General features: G+C 48.5%; 1 protein-coding gene across 1 annotated transcript in view; it reads right to left on the bottom strand.

Moving 5' to 3' along the window:
- Window positions 1-13,739, bottom strand: part of LOC119462547 (BTB/POZ domain-containing protein 6) — a 33,085-nt gene extending 19,346 nt beyond the window's left edge. The window contains exons 1-3 of the mRNA XM_037723890.2: window positions 13,546-13,739; window positions 10,186-10,360; window positions 5,938-6,023 (exon numbers count right to left, since the gene is read on the bottom strand). Coding sequence (XP_037579818.2) covers window positions 5,938-6,023; window positions 10,186-10,285 — 186 coding nt within the window. The 5' untranslated portion in view covers window positions 10,286-10,360; window positions 13,546-13,739. The remainder of the gene's footprint in view (window positions 1-5,937; window positions 6,024-10,185; window positions 10,361-13,545) is intronic.
- Between the last annotated feature and the right edge of the window lie 1,259 nt (window positions 13,740-14,998).

Here is a 14,998-nt window from a genome sequence, read left to right as displayed (position 1 = left end):
ATACACGAGGCAAGTCTGCCACTTCAAGCCTGCCAGTACTGTATCCATGACGCGTTGGAAAGTCGCAGGTGCCGAGCAAAGACCAAACGGCATGACCTTGAACTCGAACAGTCCGTCTGGTGTTATAAAGGCAGTCTTCTCCCGGTCCCTCTCGTCGACTTCGATTTGCCAGTAGCCGGTTTTGAGGTCCATCGACGAAAAATACTTTGCGTTGTAGAGTCGATCCAAGGCGTCGTCAATCCGTGGGAGGGGGTATACGTCCTTCTTCGTGATCTTGTTGAGGCGACGATAATCGACGCAGAAACGTAGGGTTCCATCCTTCTTCTTCACTAACACCACGGGGGACGCCCACGGACTCTTGGACGGCTGGATGATGTCGTCGCGTAGCATTTCGTCGACTTGTTGCCTTATGGCCTCGCGTTCGCGCGCCGAAACTCGGTACGGGCTCTGACGGAGTGGGCGGACATTTTCGTCGGTTATGATGCGGTGCTTGGCGACAGGGGTTTGTCGAACTTTTGACGACGACGAGAAGCAGTCCTTCTATTGCAGGAGCAGAGCTTTTAGTTGTTCTTTCCTATGCCTGGGAAGGTTCTGATTGACGTCGAAAGTTGGTTCAGGTACTATAGTCGTCGTTACAGGTGCACTGGAATCCGTGAAGGCGAAAGCACTGCTGGCTTGTACTATTTCGTCGATGTAGGCGACCGTGGTGCCTTTGTTAATGTGCTTGTATTCGGGGCTGAAGTTCGTGAGCATCACCCTTGCTTTCCCTGCACGTAGCTCAGCTATGCCTCTAGCGACGCAAATTTCACGGTCGAGCAGTAAGTGATGATCGCCCTCGATGACGCCCTCCATGTCTGCAGGCACTTCGGTACCGACGGAAATCATTACGCTGGAGCGAGGCAGAACGGTGACTTGTTCTTCTAGCACATTCAAGGCATGGTAACTGATGTCTGTATCCGGTGGTATCGCGTTATGCGTTGAAAGCGTTACCGACTTGGACCTTAAGTCGATGACTGCACCGTGTTGGTTTAGAAAGTCCATGCCTAGGATGACATCCCTGGAGCAGTGCTGCAGGATTACAAAGCTCGCCGGGTAAGTGCGGTTGTTCACAGTGACTCGTGCTGTGCAGATTCCAGCCGGCGTTATTAGGTGGCCTCCCGCTGTACGGATATCGGGTCCTTGCCAGGCAGTCTTCACCTTCTTCAACTTGGCGGCGAACGGCCACTGAAGACGGAATAGTCGGCTCCAGTGTCGACGAGAGCAGTGACGTGATGACCATCGATTAGCACGTCTAAGTCGGTAGACCGTCGTCTGGCGTTGCGGTTAAGTCGTGGCGTCGGATCACGGCTGCGTCGGCTTGCTCCGCTGCTGCTACGTCGCGTCGGTAGGTCTTCTTTCGGCGGCGAAGTGTTGTCGTTAGGGCTCTTGCCAGGCGGTGTGCTGATACCTCGTCGTGGTGATTCGCGAATCTTCTTCGTCGGCGGCGGAGGATCTTCGGTATTGCGTCGTACAGCAACCGCACCTCCATCGGTTGCTGCCTTTAGTTTCCCGGGTAAGGACTGGGAGATCGGCCCCGAGTGGGACCGGTGTACTGACGGCGATGGGGCGAGATGTAGCGGCCTGGTGACGGCGAGCGTGAGGGTCGTCGTGGTTGCCACTGAGCTCCGGCGAGGTAGTCGGCGATGTCACGTGGTCGCTCGCCAAGCTGTGGACGTGGCGCGTTGACGGCGAACCCTCGTAGGCCCATCTCGCGGTATGGGCATCGGCGGTAGACATGGCCGGCTTCCCCGCAGTGATAGCAGAGCGGGCGGTGGTCGGGGGCGCGCCAAATGTCCGTTTTTCTCGGGTAGCTGCGCTGGGCGACGGGCGGGCGTGCTGGCGGCGGCGGCGGCGCTGGGCGACGGAATTGCGGCGTTACGGGGCCCTGGCGCGAGCGCGGAGGGGGGCCTTGACGACGGGCGACGGCGGCGTATGTCATCGCTTCCGGCTGGGGTTGCCGGCGATTCGGGAAGTCCTAGCGATTGCTGGATTTCCTCCCGCACGATATCGGCGATGGAAGCAACTTGAGGCTGCGACGACGGTAGCAACTTCCGCAGCTCTTCGCGTACTATCGCCCTGATGGTGTCTCGTAGGTCGTCGGAAAGTCCTTGGACTTCGGCGTAGTGTGGCGTCGAACGGCGATTGTATTGCCGGTTGCGCATGTCCAGTGCTTTCTCGATCGTCGTAGCCTCCGAGAGAAAGTCTTGGACTGTTGTTGGTGGATTCCGTACCAGTCCGGCGAATAGCTCCTGCTTAACTCCCCGCATGAGCAAGCGAACTTTCTTGTCTTCGGGCATAGCTGGATCGGCGTGCCGGAACAATCGAGTCATTTCTTCAGTGTACATACCGATGCCCTCATTCGGGAGCTGTACACGGTTTTCCAGCAAGGCGGCAGCTCTTTCTTTACGGACGACGCTCGTGAAGGTGTCCAGGAAGGCGGCTCGGAAGAGGTCCCAGGTTGTTAGTGAACGTTCCCTATTCTCGAACCAGGTTCTGGCGCCATCTTCAAGAGAGAAGTAAACATGGCGCAGCTTTTCGTCGCAGTCCCACTTGTTGAACGTAGCGACCCGGTCGTATGCCTCCAGCCAGCTTTCAGCGTCTTCACATGGCGAACCGCGGAAAGTCGGCGGCTCCCTGGATTGTTGCATCACGACCGCAGATGTTGGCACAGGGGCTGTCATGGTAGCGGCTGCCGAGGTCATGACTTTTGTCCTCTTGGTCTTCTCAGGTAGGGGTTCGTACTCCGGTGGCAGGTTCAGTAGCCTGCGACTAGCTCGCTGGTCGGGGTAGGCGTCGACGTCTTCTAGACGGTGTGGGCTTGGCTCACGGCTGGACGGGGGGGTCCGGTACAAGGACATAAAAGCACCTCCACCAGATGTCACGTAGTAGTGACGATGAAGCAAACAGTCGTAAAACTGGGAATGACGAAACTGATTCTTTATTGGGCGAACCTGTGCCCACAAAAGCAAGTTACACTTGAAGCACAACGATAGCGGCGAACACAGTCGGCGATCGTCGAAATCTGATCAGCGGCGAAACGCGTCGGCTTTTATACCTGAGTCATCGAAGGTTCCAGATTAATCCCTGATGCCCGCGTGTCTTCCAGAAAGTTCTAGACAATTCGCGTCGCTCATACAATCAGATTACATGGGCGTCGGTGACCACAGACGACGGATAGAAGCATTGATAACGTCCGAGAAGCTTCCAATGCAGGCGCGTCCTGCGCCGAGCGATAACGTTTAACATTTGTCAGCCAATGTTGAAAGCGGCCACCGGTGAAAGATAAACATGTGTACGTGTCAATATTTCTGAAGGTCTTGGAGTAAGTTCTTATCCTTGCACGTATCAAAATTTAGACGGCGGCCGCATTTCGATGGGGGCGAAATGCGAAAAACACCCGTGTACTTAGATTTAGGTGCACGTTAAAGAACCCCAGGTGGTCCAAATTTCCGGAGTCCCTCACTATGGCGTGCCTCATAATCAGAACTGGTTTTGGCACGTAAAACCCCATAATTTAATTTTAATCAAAATTTAGTCATTTGCTCGAGTTGTTCCGTGCGACAATCGGCAGTACTTGACTGATGTACATCCAGTTCCGGCTTCGCACTACTGGCTAGTCGCTCATAGCATAGCACTTCATAGTGATTGATCGAGAAGGACAAGCGATCTGTTCGCACGACAGCCCACTTCGGCGCTAAAAGCGGTCGCTCCTCACCATCGCGCACAAAATTGCTTTCATGGGGTTCGGGCTTCATTCGCTAGTTGTTACGTTTTTAAACGAAAAAAATTGAACACTGCGTGTATGGACCACATCGTGGTAATTGGCCCTCAAATCTAGAAAAGCAAGATCATAGGTATTAAATTGAAATAACTCAAAACATGCTTCTAAAGTTGAAACGCACAAACTTCATGCTTGAAATAACTCAAAACATGCTTCTAAAGTTGAAACGCACAAACTTCATGCTTTCTTGGATCAGCTGTGTTAATGTTGACATTATGCACACATAACCTGAGCTGCCATTGACAAAATGCCCGCATACTAGCCAGTGCTAAAATAGGCCACCTCTGAAGTGTCTGTCAACATGCATTTCAATGGTGTTGGTGTAAGGGAATACTGCTTCTGCTGCCAGACACATTTCAAAATTATTCATGGTTTCAAATACTGCTGCTATGTTTTGCGTGCCCTCCTAAGATATACGAGCAACGTCCTCAAAGTATGCGCTTCCTGACTACGCTTGCAAGTTAAAATTAAATTAGAAACATTGTGGGTCCATTTATTTCTATGGCTGGTAAACCCAACTGCACATTACCGCTGTCAACAGCGCCACCGCATACTAACATCACGAAATACACAAGGCCTATATACATTAGGCTCTATGGACAATGGGTCAAGGATTTGTGGCAACTATGTTTTAGCTACTACAGTGTAGACCACTTATAACGTAAGTCGCCGGAGTCACGAATATCCGCACAATAAGCGGTACCGCACTATAACCAAAGCAACAATTTTCAAGGCCCGCACATATGCAAAACATGTGCACCGAGCCGCCACGCGTATGCGACAGTTGAGGAATGGGGCTAAAACATTTGCATTCAATTTACAGTCGAATCTTGTTAATACGAACCAAATCACGTGGCGGCGCCTCCAACCGGCATTGCTCCAGCACCGCCATAGAGTAAAAACTTAGGAGAGACCCCTCAATGTCACGCGCGAACAAAACAAAACCAAACAAACAACAAAACGCGGCGGAAATTTCACCCTCTCTCAATTGGCAAGGTCGCCGATTCTGCGTTGCGCCGGAACATACGTGTACGTGCCAACGTCTCAGCCACGCTACCGTAGCCACGCGTCAAAAATGGCAGTGAACCCTTCTTTCTCCTTTATGCTTCCTCTACTTTCTAGTCACGTGTTGACCTTGCACGCTGCGGCTACGGCGCAGAGGGAAGCAGCGGTGCTGTCCCAGGCCGGCCAACGAAGCTGCCCCCACACCGGCAAATGTCCGCTTCCCAATAACGGCAAAAAACGAAACTTCGGGGAGCTGGCGCCGGGCCGGCTGGAACGGCGGCGCCTGCACAGCGGCGGGCGCGCACGGTGACAGTCGAAAGTGAGGGAGCTACGAGGGAGGGCGAGGGGAGCCACCGAAGCGGCGGAGTTGCCGAGGCGAAATCCGCTTCCCTGCCTCCCTCCTCCCTCACATTCCACGGTCTCCGCCTGCGCCCTTCGCTGTGCCGTCCCGGCGCCGCCCGCTCCCTGAAGTTTCGTTTACTGCCGTTATCGTGAAGCGAGCATTGGCCGGCGTTGGCAGTTTCGCGACCCTCGCTCGCTATGCGCGCCGTGATATTTCACGACTCGCACTCAAGATTCTGGTTTCAGCCTCACTGGCTGTTCGTTCGCACCACGTGCCCTTCTCCTCCGCTTCGTCTCTCTTCCTCGAGCACTCCTTGGGGTGCCCGTTTGAGGGGAGCGTTCGCCGTCTCCGCTGACTTCCGTACTCCCAGGCAGCCGCACTGTAACCGGTATTTCGTTTCCCGCAACTGCACTATAAGCGATACGTGTATACATGGAGTGCTATGGGAAAATTAACGGGAGTCTGAAAAGACCGCACTATATCCGGTCCTGCACTATAAGCGGTTACGTTATAAGTGGTCTATACTGTAGTAAGCTGCTGCTAGCAGGTACATATTAACAAGGTTTTACTAGACGACACACCCACAGCACAGCCACTCTGCCTTTTCCTTTTGCATTTCTACTCAGTTTTCTGTGTGTATCACTGGAGCAACGTTTTCAGCCATGAAACAAGTACCCCGAGAGTAAGCTTTGTATCACGGTACTTTAAATTATTCATGTCACCATTGGCATCCCAGCAAGGCAAAAAATTGATCTCGTATGTGTTTTACCAGTTGCGGTGCAGGTGGCTTCGGCTTTGGGGTGGCTTCTGTAGGTGGTGCGTTGAACTTGAAAGGTGCTTTTGGATCTGCCTGCACTAGATGAGAAAAAGCGAGCACAGAAAAAAACAAAGGCAATTAAATCCAATCCAAAATTGGCAAAATATTGCATCTTCAATAGACGTTTTTTAATAGTGGTACAGAAGATTGGAGAGGGGTTAGTGTGGAAGGCACCATAGGGTTTAAAGGTGCAAGGACGAGTTCTCACCAAAGAGTGCCATGCAGTTGAACCTGAGTTTTTAACATACAGTGAAACCTCGCTGATATGTTCCTCGCTGTCGCATTTTCCCAGCTGCTATGTCAAATTATCACAACCTAAATACCCCTGGCTCCCATGTATTATGTTCTTATTTGGTACATTGCCATTCTGTAATGTTTCCACATCTTAGCGTTACTGACACAAATTAGCTCTCGCGCATTGCTACGAAGATGGTAAAGACATACATTGCAACAAGCGACCAAAGTCGCACGAGCATACTGGGAGCAAACGAGCACAGAGTGGTTTATGAAATCGTTGGCGAAGCACCTGAAGTGCACATCGGTTAAAATCTACCAGGAACCATGCACACTGGGCCAGATCCACTGAGCTCAGGGTTACATTTATTTTGGGGCTGGCAAGGATCTGCATCACGGCCTATTCTCTAAAGTCAGCTTCGATGTAATAAAGCTATGTTATGCAGCGAGGCATACACAAACTATTGCAGTGATGCATTTAAAGGGGCCCTGAACCACTTTTATTGAAGTAGAGAAATGCATTTGAAGTGAAAATAGGCTATTTCAGAAATACTTTGCCGCAAAAAGTACTTCAATGTGTTCAGCAGAAGCGGAGTTATTGGCAATCAAACACGGCCTCCGCTGTGCTCTCGTTCCTTCTTCAATGCCTTGCACTGTGAAGGCTACGGCGGAGTAAGGCGTGGCCATAACGCCCCGCCTTCGAATGTTGCAGTGGCGCGCAGTTCAAATTTTATTTTGTATGTTAACGTAGATGCCACGACTTCCGATTTTGGTGCCTACGACACGCTAAACGTACACCAAACAGTGATTGTCCTCAGTGAGCCGCAGTGCGCTTAGCCAGTGGACTCGTGGAGGCAATCCGCAGCGACCGCGGTATCTATGCTGCGTAGCGGACTGCAGCGACCAATAACAGTCACATGTGGGAATGTGCTTTATTACGAAATAAAGCACAGAGAAAAGAGTGAGGATCATGGCTTCTGTTGTAAAGAGAGCGTTTGAGAGAAAGGTGACTGTGTTCCGCTTGCAAGCTCCACGCACCGTGTACGATAACAAAATTTGGCTGAGATGTTCACAGCAACGTATGCTACCCGCGGACTATGTTATTTCACCAAGCCCGAGGGGTGGTTCAGGGCCCCTTTAAGAGTAGCAAGGGGGCCCGTCACATAGGGCTCCTATTCTGAAGTTTGTGGCAAGACGCCAGCACCACTCCTTCCCCTAGTGGAGACACGTGCGTCCATCTATCGGCACACATGCAAAAACTCGCCGCCCCCAGAATCAAGGAAGTCAGAACGCTACTTTGTCGTTTTCCTGAATGCCAGCTATTATTTGCAGTAGGGTGGTTGCTTTGCCTTGTAACAAAGTCAGGATAGTTTGCTCGTGACGACGAGAATATCACTGCAGCTCTACTTTGACTTGCTTTGAGTGACGCATCGAACGCCGGACAATTTGCGCATGTGACGCACATTGCGCTTTCTCGTTTTGTATGAAAGCCCATGCGGGTTGTTTGGACAAGCTTCTTGATTGGTAACATTTCTGTAGTAGCACGATGCAAGTAGTTGAGCACTTTAGCACAGGCGTATAATTAGGTAGCCCATTTGTCAGAAGCACGCGGACCGTACTGTGTGGCATCTTGACTCCGTGAGTTGTGTTGTGAGAGGAGGGCAGCGGCAGTTTGAATTGCTTTGGATTTCAGTCGTTCTTTAATACCAATGCAACAAGGGCACTTTTGATCGCAATCAAGCCCGACCCAGATGAAATTTTCCTATCGAGATCAAGAATGGTTGCTGCTGCATGGTCCAACAATCCGGATTGAGTTTGTTGAGCTCACTCAGCATGACGGTGCAGACGAAAGCCTACAAACACGATTGACTGGATCCAGTTTGTGCAAAATCTTGGTGGAAAGTGCTTATGTAGGAGCACCTGATCCGGATAGGACTCGATTGCGATCCAAAGTGTCTGTGTGACAGGTATGTAAATTCATTGTGTGATTCGAAACCCCAGAGCAGATTAAATTAATTGTTTAATTAATACAAATTGATTATCCAGCTTTTATTTCTGGCCATATAGAGAACATTAATACCAAGAGACAGTAAAACATTACTAAATATATTAATTAGTATAGTAATCATCTGTAATTTTCTTTTTGACAATTTTTACGTTCGAGTGACTTATTCAAGCAACAACAACAACCTTCTTCCCCATCCTCTCCTTTTTTTTTTCCCGATTGTTTGCTTTTTCGCACTGGCATTCTTTCGGTCATTCATTTCCCCTAACCCTTCCCCCAGTGCAGGGTAGCAAATCAGAATCTTGTCCGGTTAGCCTCCCTGCCTTTCTCATCACGTTTATCTCTCTCTATGTCTTGGTGACCTATCTACAGTTGACGCTTACTCTAACACATCAAGGATGCTATTATGGGCTTTGCATCTAACACTTCAATCAGCATTTTGAGGTATGAAACTAAGTGTAGCAAAAATGGTAAGTTGGGCTTTATGGAGTTAAGCATTAGCTCGGGGGATCTTACCTAAATACATGGGAATTTTTCTCGGAAACCACTACACTGAATTTGATGAAGTTTGTTGCATTTAAAAGAAAAGGTTATTATGTAGTGGCTGAAGAAAAGCAGGCTTTTCATTTTGGCTTTTACTTTTAAATAAAAATTGCAGGAAATCGCAAAACTGAAATAAAAAATTACAAAGTTTACCACTCTGCAACATGGCAATAAAAATTCAGAGCCCTTCCCCTGTCAAGGAAATGGGGGTAAGCGAAGCTTGCGGCAAGACAATGCTGTCACAGGCGTTCTGCTTCGTTTGCATTAAACTCGGGGTCGGCGGCTCTTCGCTGACGTTTCGCCTGGGCTTCGGTAGCCCTCACGCTAGAATCGGCCCGTCGACGAGCCCTTTCCCGAGCGAGTTCACAAGGCCGTTGCTCAAAACCAGCCTGCTCCACGGTGGAATGCGCCAAAAGCGGCCTTCCCATCCGATCGCCGAAACTGATTTGAGGCGAGGAAAGCACGGTGGAGCGTGCCCCAGCCCCCTTTCCCTGCAACACACCAAAAGACCCCGACTGGTCGCGTGCGTCATGTGATCCGGTGCTGGCGCAGCTTTCCCTGCACCTGCTCTTTCTTTCTTTAGTTCTTGTCCCTGGCTCATACCCGCATATCCAATGCAGGCACGCGCCACACGTGACTTTTTGCGTGCCTATGCCGCCACTGAAATCTGCAACGCAATACAAGCTTCGCTTGTAAAAGGAGATCACAATTCTGTACGCTGCACCTATTAAGACATCTAGAGCAGATGAAATGACGCATCATACACTGCTCTCAAATATACCCCGACTTTGTGAGCAAGACTTTCGCGAGAACCTTGCAAGTGTTAACATTATTATGTAACAACTATATCTACCAAACTTGTACCTTTAAGATGCTCTATCAGATACAGATTACACAACTGCAATATCTACTTTTTTTGTGCAGAGGTATAGATTTGTAAACATTGCGCTTCAATTGTTACAGAACTTGCCACTTTTGCAATTTAATTTTTAAACTCCAGGCCCTAAATGAAAATCCTGCTTTGAATAGTCATTGTAATTTAACTTTCTCTTTCAAATGCAAAATATTTCATTCAAATCTGTCTAGTTGTTTACCTCAAAAAAGCATTTCGGTGTTTTACATGTATTTAAGTAGGCTGCATTGGAGTTGCTTCCAAGCTATCTTAAGTGACAAAAATTGATGAAGAAAGGAAACCAAGGGCCCGATTTTTATTATTAGTCATATCATAAAAAGTCAACAAAGTAGCAAGCAGTGCCAACAAACAAAGCAGCAAGGTAAATGGTGTCTTTGTTTGTTGGCCTTTTTATGATATAAAAAATTTATGTCAGTAACGTGTGACTCTGAAGGCACCTGATGACAAGATGCACTACTACAAACGCTGCACGAAATAAATTTATGCTTGAAGCTGGGCATCTTACCTGTGCTTGCGAACTGAAAGCCTGTGGTGGTCCCCTGTGAGTTCAGCACAGGAGGAGTCCTCGCGAGGTACGAAGCAAACGTTGGCGCTGGCTGGGACATTTTACAGGCGCGTCGCACTGAAGGCCGAGACGCAACTTTTCCACGCAATGCCACGGCTGCAGCTGTCTTGTGGATCTGCAAGGCGCGGGACACAGTTAACAGAAAGGGTGCCAGAGAAGGGAAGCGCTGTTGAGGAACTAGTATCAACCAGAATACAAATCAAGAGATTTTCTTGAAAAAAAAAAGCATGCTTAAGTGACCCCTCATCTCATAGACCCTTTTTGCGGAGAAGTTTGCTCTAGAGAAAGAAGATGGCGCCTCTGGCGGCGCGCCGCACATTGCCTCAGCGACCACGCACGAATGCGAAACCATTACCGCTTCTAACCTGATTCTGTGCAATCAGCTGTCCGAAACGCAACTGTTTTCACTAACACACTGTGCTCCAATCATGCTCAACTGAATCGTGTATTGAAGACGTGTGCAGTAATTGGCTGCAAAAATAGTGGCTGGAATATTAAGGAATGGAATGAATTTGTGCGGCCAAGTTCGCTGACCGGTACTTCGAGATGTACGGCTTTCTTAGAGGATACAGAAATTTTCTCATCCGCCAGCGGACTTCGACAGCTGCTTGCAAAACTTCTGGAAAACAGAATTATTGCTAGCTTTGTGTTGGCCAACAAAGCAAGCTTGCAAGATTCGTGTGATAAGGCACTCGCACAAGAACAGTCTTCGCCACAAAACTTATGGCACTGAAACCATGCACACAGATTCCACCACCACAGATTGTTCCCTGCTGTTATGACTGAACTTGTTTGATGCCCAGTCAGGGTTTCAATGAAAAGCAAGGCGCTTTTGTTACAATCAACTTGGCGATTCAGCTTTGGACATAAAATGCCCTGCATAACACAGCGTGCGCTTATCAACTCTGCAGTGGCACACTGAGTGCAGAGATGGGTTATCGCAGACGTGACATGCCTGGTATGAAATGGCGGCTGCATGCACGAACACTGTCCAGTGTTTTCAAGTCCTTTCTGTTGATCCTTGTGAGCCTCTCCGCTTCCAGGAAACCACCTCTGGTTTGTTATCACCTTAGGCAAACAACACATTCCTGCGCTTGGTCCCTTTTGATTTGACATGCATTTGACACCTTGTCCGGCACCCAATTATCGCGCAAATCTCAACTGCAACAGCATCGACGGGGAATGCAACGTTCACGGAGCTCAATCTTGTGAGAATGTCAACAGTGTCGGCTGCAATGTGCTCGGTAATGAAGGCGTCGTATCCCAGAGTTCCACAGCGTGACGCGAGTGCAACTTATGTATGTAGCCGTCTTTAGCAGAATGTGCATGTTGGCGACTCAATGCATAGCCAAAACCATATCCACATCGAAATGTGATAGCTGGAATTATTTTTCTTATCACTGTCTTCTTGCGTACGGTCTTCCAATCGACCTCTTCCATGTGTTCTTTTTGTCTAGCGAGCAATGAGTAGTGGCACATGGGGACAGTCTTCAACAGCATTCAAGACAGAAGTAGTAGGCTTCACCGAAGCGAACAGCAACATGGCCGCTCAGCACCAGTTTAGCGTTTCTGAGCAAAACGTTCGATATTTCCAGGCACAAGAAGGAAAACTGTCAGCGTGCACTGTCAGCATGCAGTGCATTCAGATCTTCAGAAGGCACTGGTGGACTTTGTGCGGGAGCTTCCTGCATGCCCGCCGCCAGTGACAGTGCAGTCAGTTCGCTGCAAAGCTGCAGTGCCCTAGTGAAAATAAACTAATGTCGGTGATTTAAAAATAACCAAAATTGGCAATGCTTTTCTGAAGTACTGTTCTGCTGGAACCATGCACCATGTGAAGTAAATAGCAATCCTCAGACACCTGCACATTGCGCTACTGAGTTGAATGATAAGGTGCACGACCTCTTGAACTACACTGGGAAGCAAGCGGAATGGATAGTCGTCTCAGAAGAGTTTTTTTTTTTTTTTTTTGCACTTTAATCACAATGCGGCTGCACCAGCGCAGTTCTGGAGCATTTTTTACAGTTCCAAGAACGAGCGACACACATCTGCGACGAGCGTGATATGATTTTGCGTTATTAATAAAAATTCATTGATTGCCTACTTGAAGTAACCCTTGCAATCTTACGACTAGGTTTTCAATTATTTATTAACAGTAACCTTACCCTCAATTGAGGGTATTAGATAAGGGAGGGGGCAGTACAAATATAAAAGTGATTACAAAGTAGTACTAGTCGCAAGAAACAATACGACAAAGTACCGAACAACAATATGCTAACAGAGATTAACTAGTAAACAACAAAAAGTGTAAAAAAAATAATACAAAAAAATATGCACGCTCACATAGAACACGGTATTACTACAAGCTTTTAATAGCAACTCACAACAAACAAACACTACTAAAAAGGTAACTGATTAGCTGCTCCATTCAATGTTGGTGCAGGGTATAAACGAGCGTGCATATTGTAACGTGTGGCATGGTATGCTCTTGATTTTGAAATGGTGATCCCGGCGTGGAAAGACTACAGACGATGAATAAATCGTCATGAAGAGAAATATGATGATAAAGTTTGTGAAGCAGCCAAAGACGCGTTGATTTGCGGCGAAGGGATAGAACTTGCTAAATCTATCGGCACGTGCTTTTAACGATGAAATGCTAGTGTAGGATGAATAGTCGGAAAAGATGAAGCGAGCCACGCGGCTTTGAATGTTCTTGATGATGTATGCCTGACCCGGGATCGTATTCGAGCTTCGGGCGGATTAGTGTAGTGTAAGCAAGTTTACGTCTGTTAACAGATTCCAGAAATATCAAGCTGCGAAAATCACGTTTGCCTAAAAGAGAGGGCACCATCCGTGTAGTCAGGAATCACGCGGGAGTTCCAAGATGTGCCCCTGTTTGTTTTGTTGGTTGTGCCAATGTCGAATGCGCACTGCCTCTATGCACTCTCTTACTGACGGCTGACCCTGCCATCAGAAACCGCAAGTATGACAATACAAGGCATAAATATATATTATAAGCTCCACTTTGAACACTAGCGTAGCGTACCCTGTAAAGAAGCAATGCATCAGCTCACTTGGTTATATGCACCCAGACGATAAGACAGTGCTTCCGAAGCAATAAACGTGGCCGCTTTCACTTAAGAATATTTAATTGAACGCAATCGCTGTGGCGGAATTTTAAAAAATCACCCCTCAGAGAGCAAGTTTTTCTACGCATGACAGCTTCTTGAAACGAATGAAACAAAGGGTAAAAGAAAAACGGCGACGTAGCGATGTTTCAGGACGGAAAGATTTAACGCTTACCAGTCTCTCAAGTCCCTACACCTCCGTGCGTGAGAAAACCGTTTGATGACAGCGCCTGTAAAAGAACACGCAAATTAAAAAATTATGCCGCGCGCCCGAGTCAGCTTTGGCTAATGAGCAATGGTTCGGTTGCTTTGCTTTTGGCTCTCTCTGACTACGTGCGGTTAGCGGCTGTTCTCGCTGTTATGTGCAGGTTAATCACAAAATACTTTCGGTTTCGGAGATTCGTGACCGTCCTCTGGCACATCACACTAGCAAAAGCGTCGCCTTCGATATCTGTGTTTGCCGCTTATTTCAAAGAAGCTGTTGCTGGGCGCTGAATCTGGACCCCACCTACTGCATTTGCGCTAGCAGACAGCGAACGATTAATTTATTTTACCCAATCTAACCGACATGTTGTAGGTGAAAAGGCCGAAACAGAAACCGCAGTATAGCCATCGACATCACCCGCACCAACCGAAAGTAGTCTCGTGGTTTATGTGGTGCACATGTGGTGTTTATGTGTGTGGAGTCTGCGCTGGAGACCCTGAGCGTCTCCTCTCGAAGTTTACAGCCGTGTCTGTTTCCTTGCACATCAGTAACATGCAAGCACTTCGCCGGCCCTTTCAAAGTGCTGTGATGCGTCACTTGCGAACAGTACCGTGGCAAGCCCGTGCCTCGAGTGACGCAAGTAGCGTACACTTATACTCTTTTAGCGCGTTCGGTTTTCGAAATACGCGCCATTTACTGATGAGCTAGCTGCTTGTTTTCTTCTCAATACCAATACTTTATATGCATTTATGTGGGTTTGTCATAGGCAAGCAGGGACGCAAAAGACAATACTGCCCATGCCACAGGGGTTTGCGGTACTGACAAAGCATGAGCACCATTGTTTCGCAGGTAGTAAGTAGCTAGAAATTGGTCCTTACGCCAACGGATTCAAGTCCGCAAACCTGTGCTTTTGCGCTGATCTGTGGCTGAGGTAACGCTTCGTCAGTGGTGCAGGTGCCGCTCTGCCCACGCTATCACCTGTATCGGCCGGCCGTGATAGGAAAGGAATCGAATCAAGGATTGGCTTCAAGGTTTGTGGCGAGTCACATGATGCCGAAGTCCGTAATGTGTCGCTCCGAACAGACCGAACACTATTGTTTCGCAGGTAGCATCAAGGAAGCATCATTTACGGAATGGATCCTGCGGGCCGCAATGTTGAGAAAGATTAAGGGAGGAGAAAATTGGAAAAATGGTGTGGAATATATGAAGCGTGTGTGCCATATTTTCGATTAAAAAAAAAAAAAAAAAAGCAGCACGCAGGTGCAGACAGTGTGGCTGGACGATTTGCGTTTCTTGCTTGATCTTTGTTAGGTTATTCGATGCAGTCACGCCTGTCTATAGCCTGGCCTCAGTATGGAAAGTCAGGATTAGGTTGGGAGTGCCAGCTGCGTTTAATCGCAGTTTGAGTACTTACGGATACCGC

Source organism: Dermacentor silvarum, chromosome 8 (genome assembly GCF_013339745.2).
Source record: "Dermacentor silvarum isolate Dsil-2018 chromosome 8, BIME_Dsil_1.4, whole genome shotgun sequence".
NCBI classification, from domain to species: domain Eukaryota; kingdom Metazoa; phylum Arthropoda; class Arachnida; order Ixodida; family Ixodidae; genus Dermacentor; species Dermacentor silvarum.
Note: the sequence above shows the minus strand (reverse complement) of the source record. Positions and strands in the feature narration are given on the sequence as shown.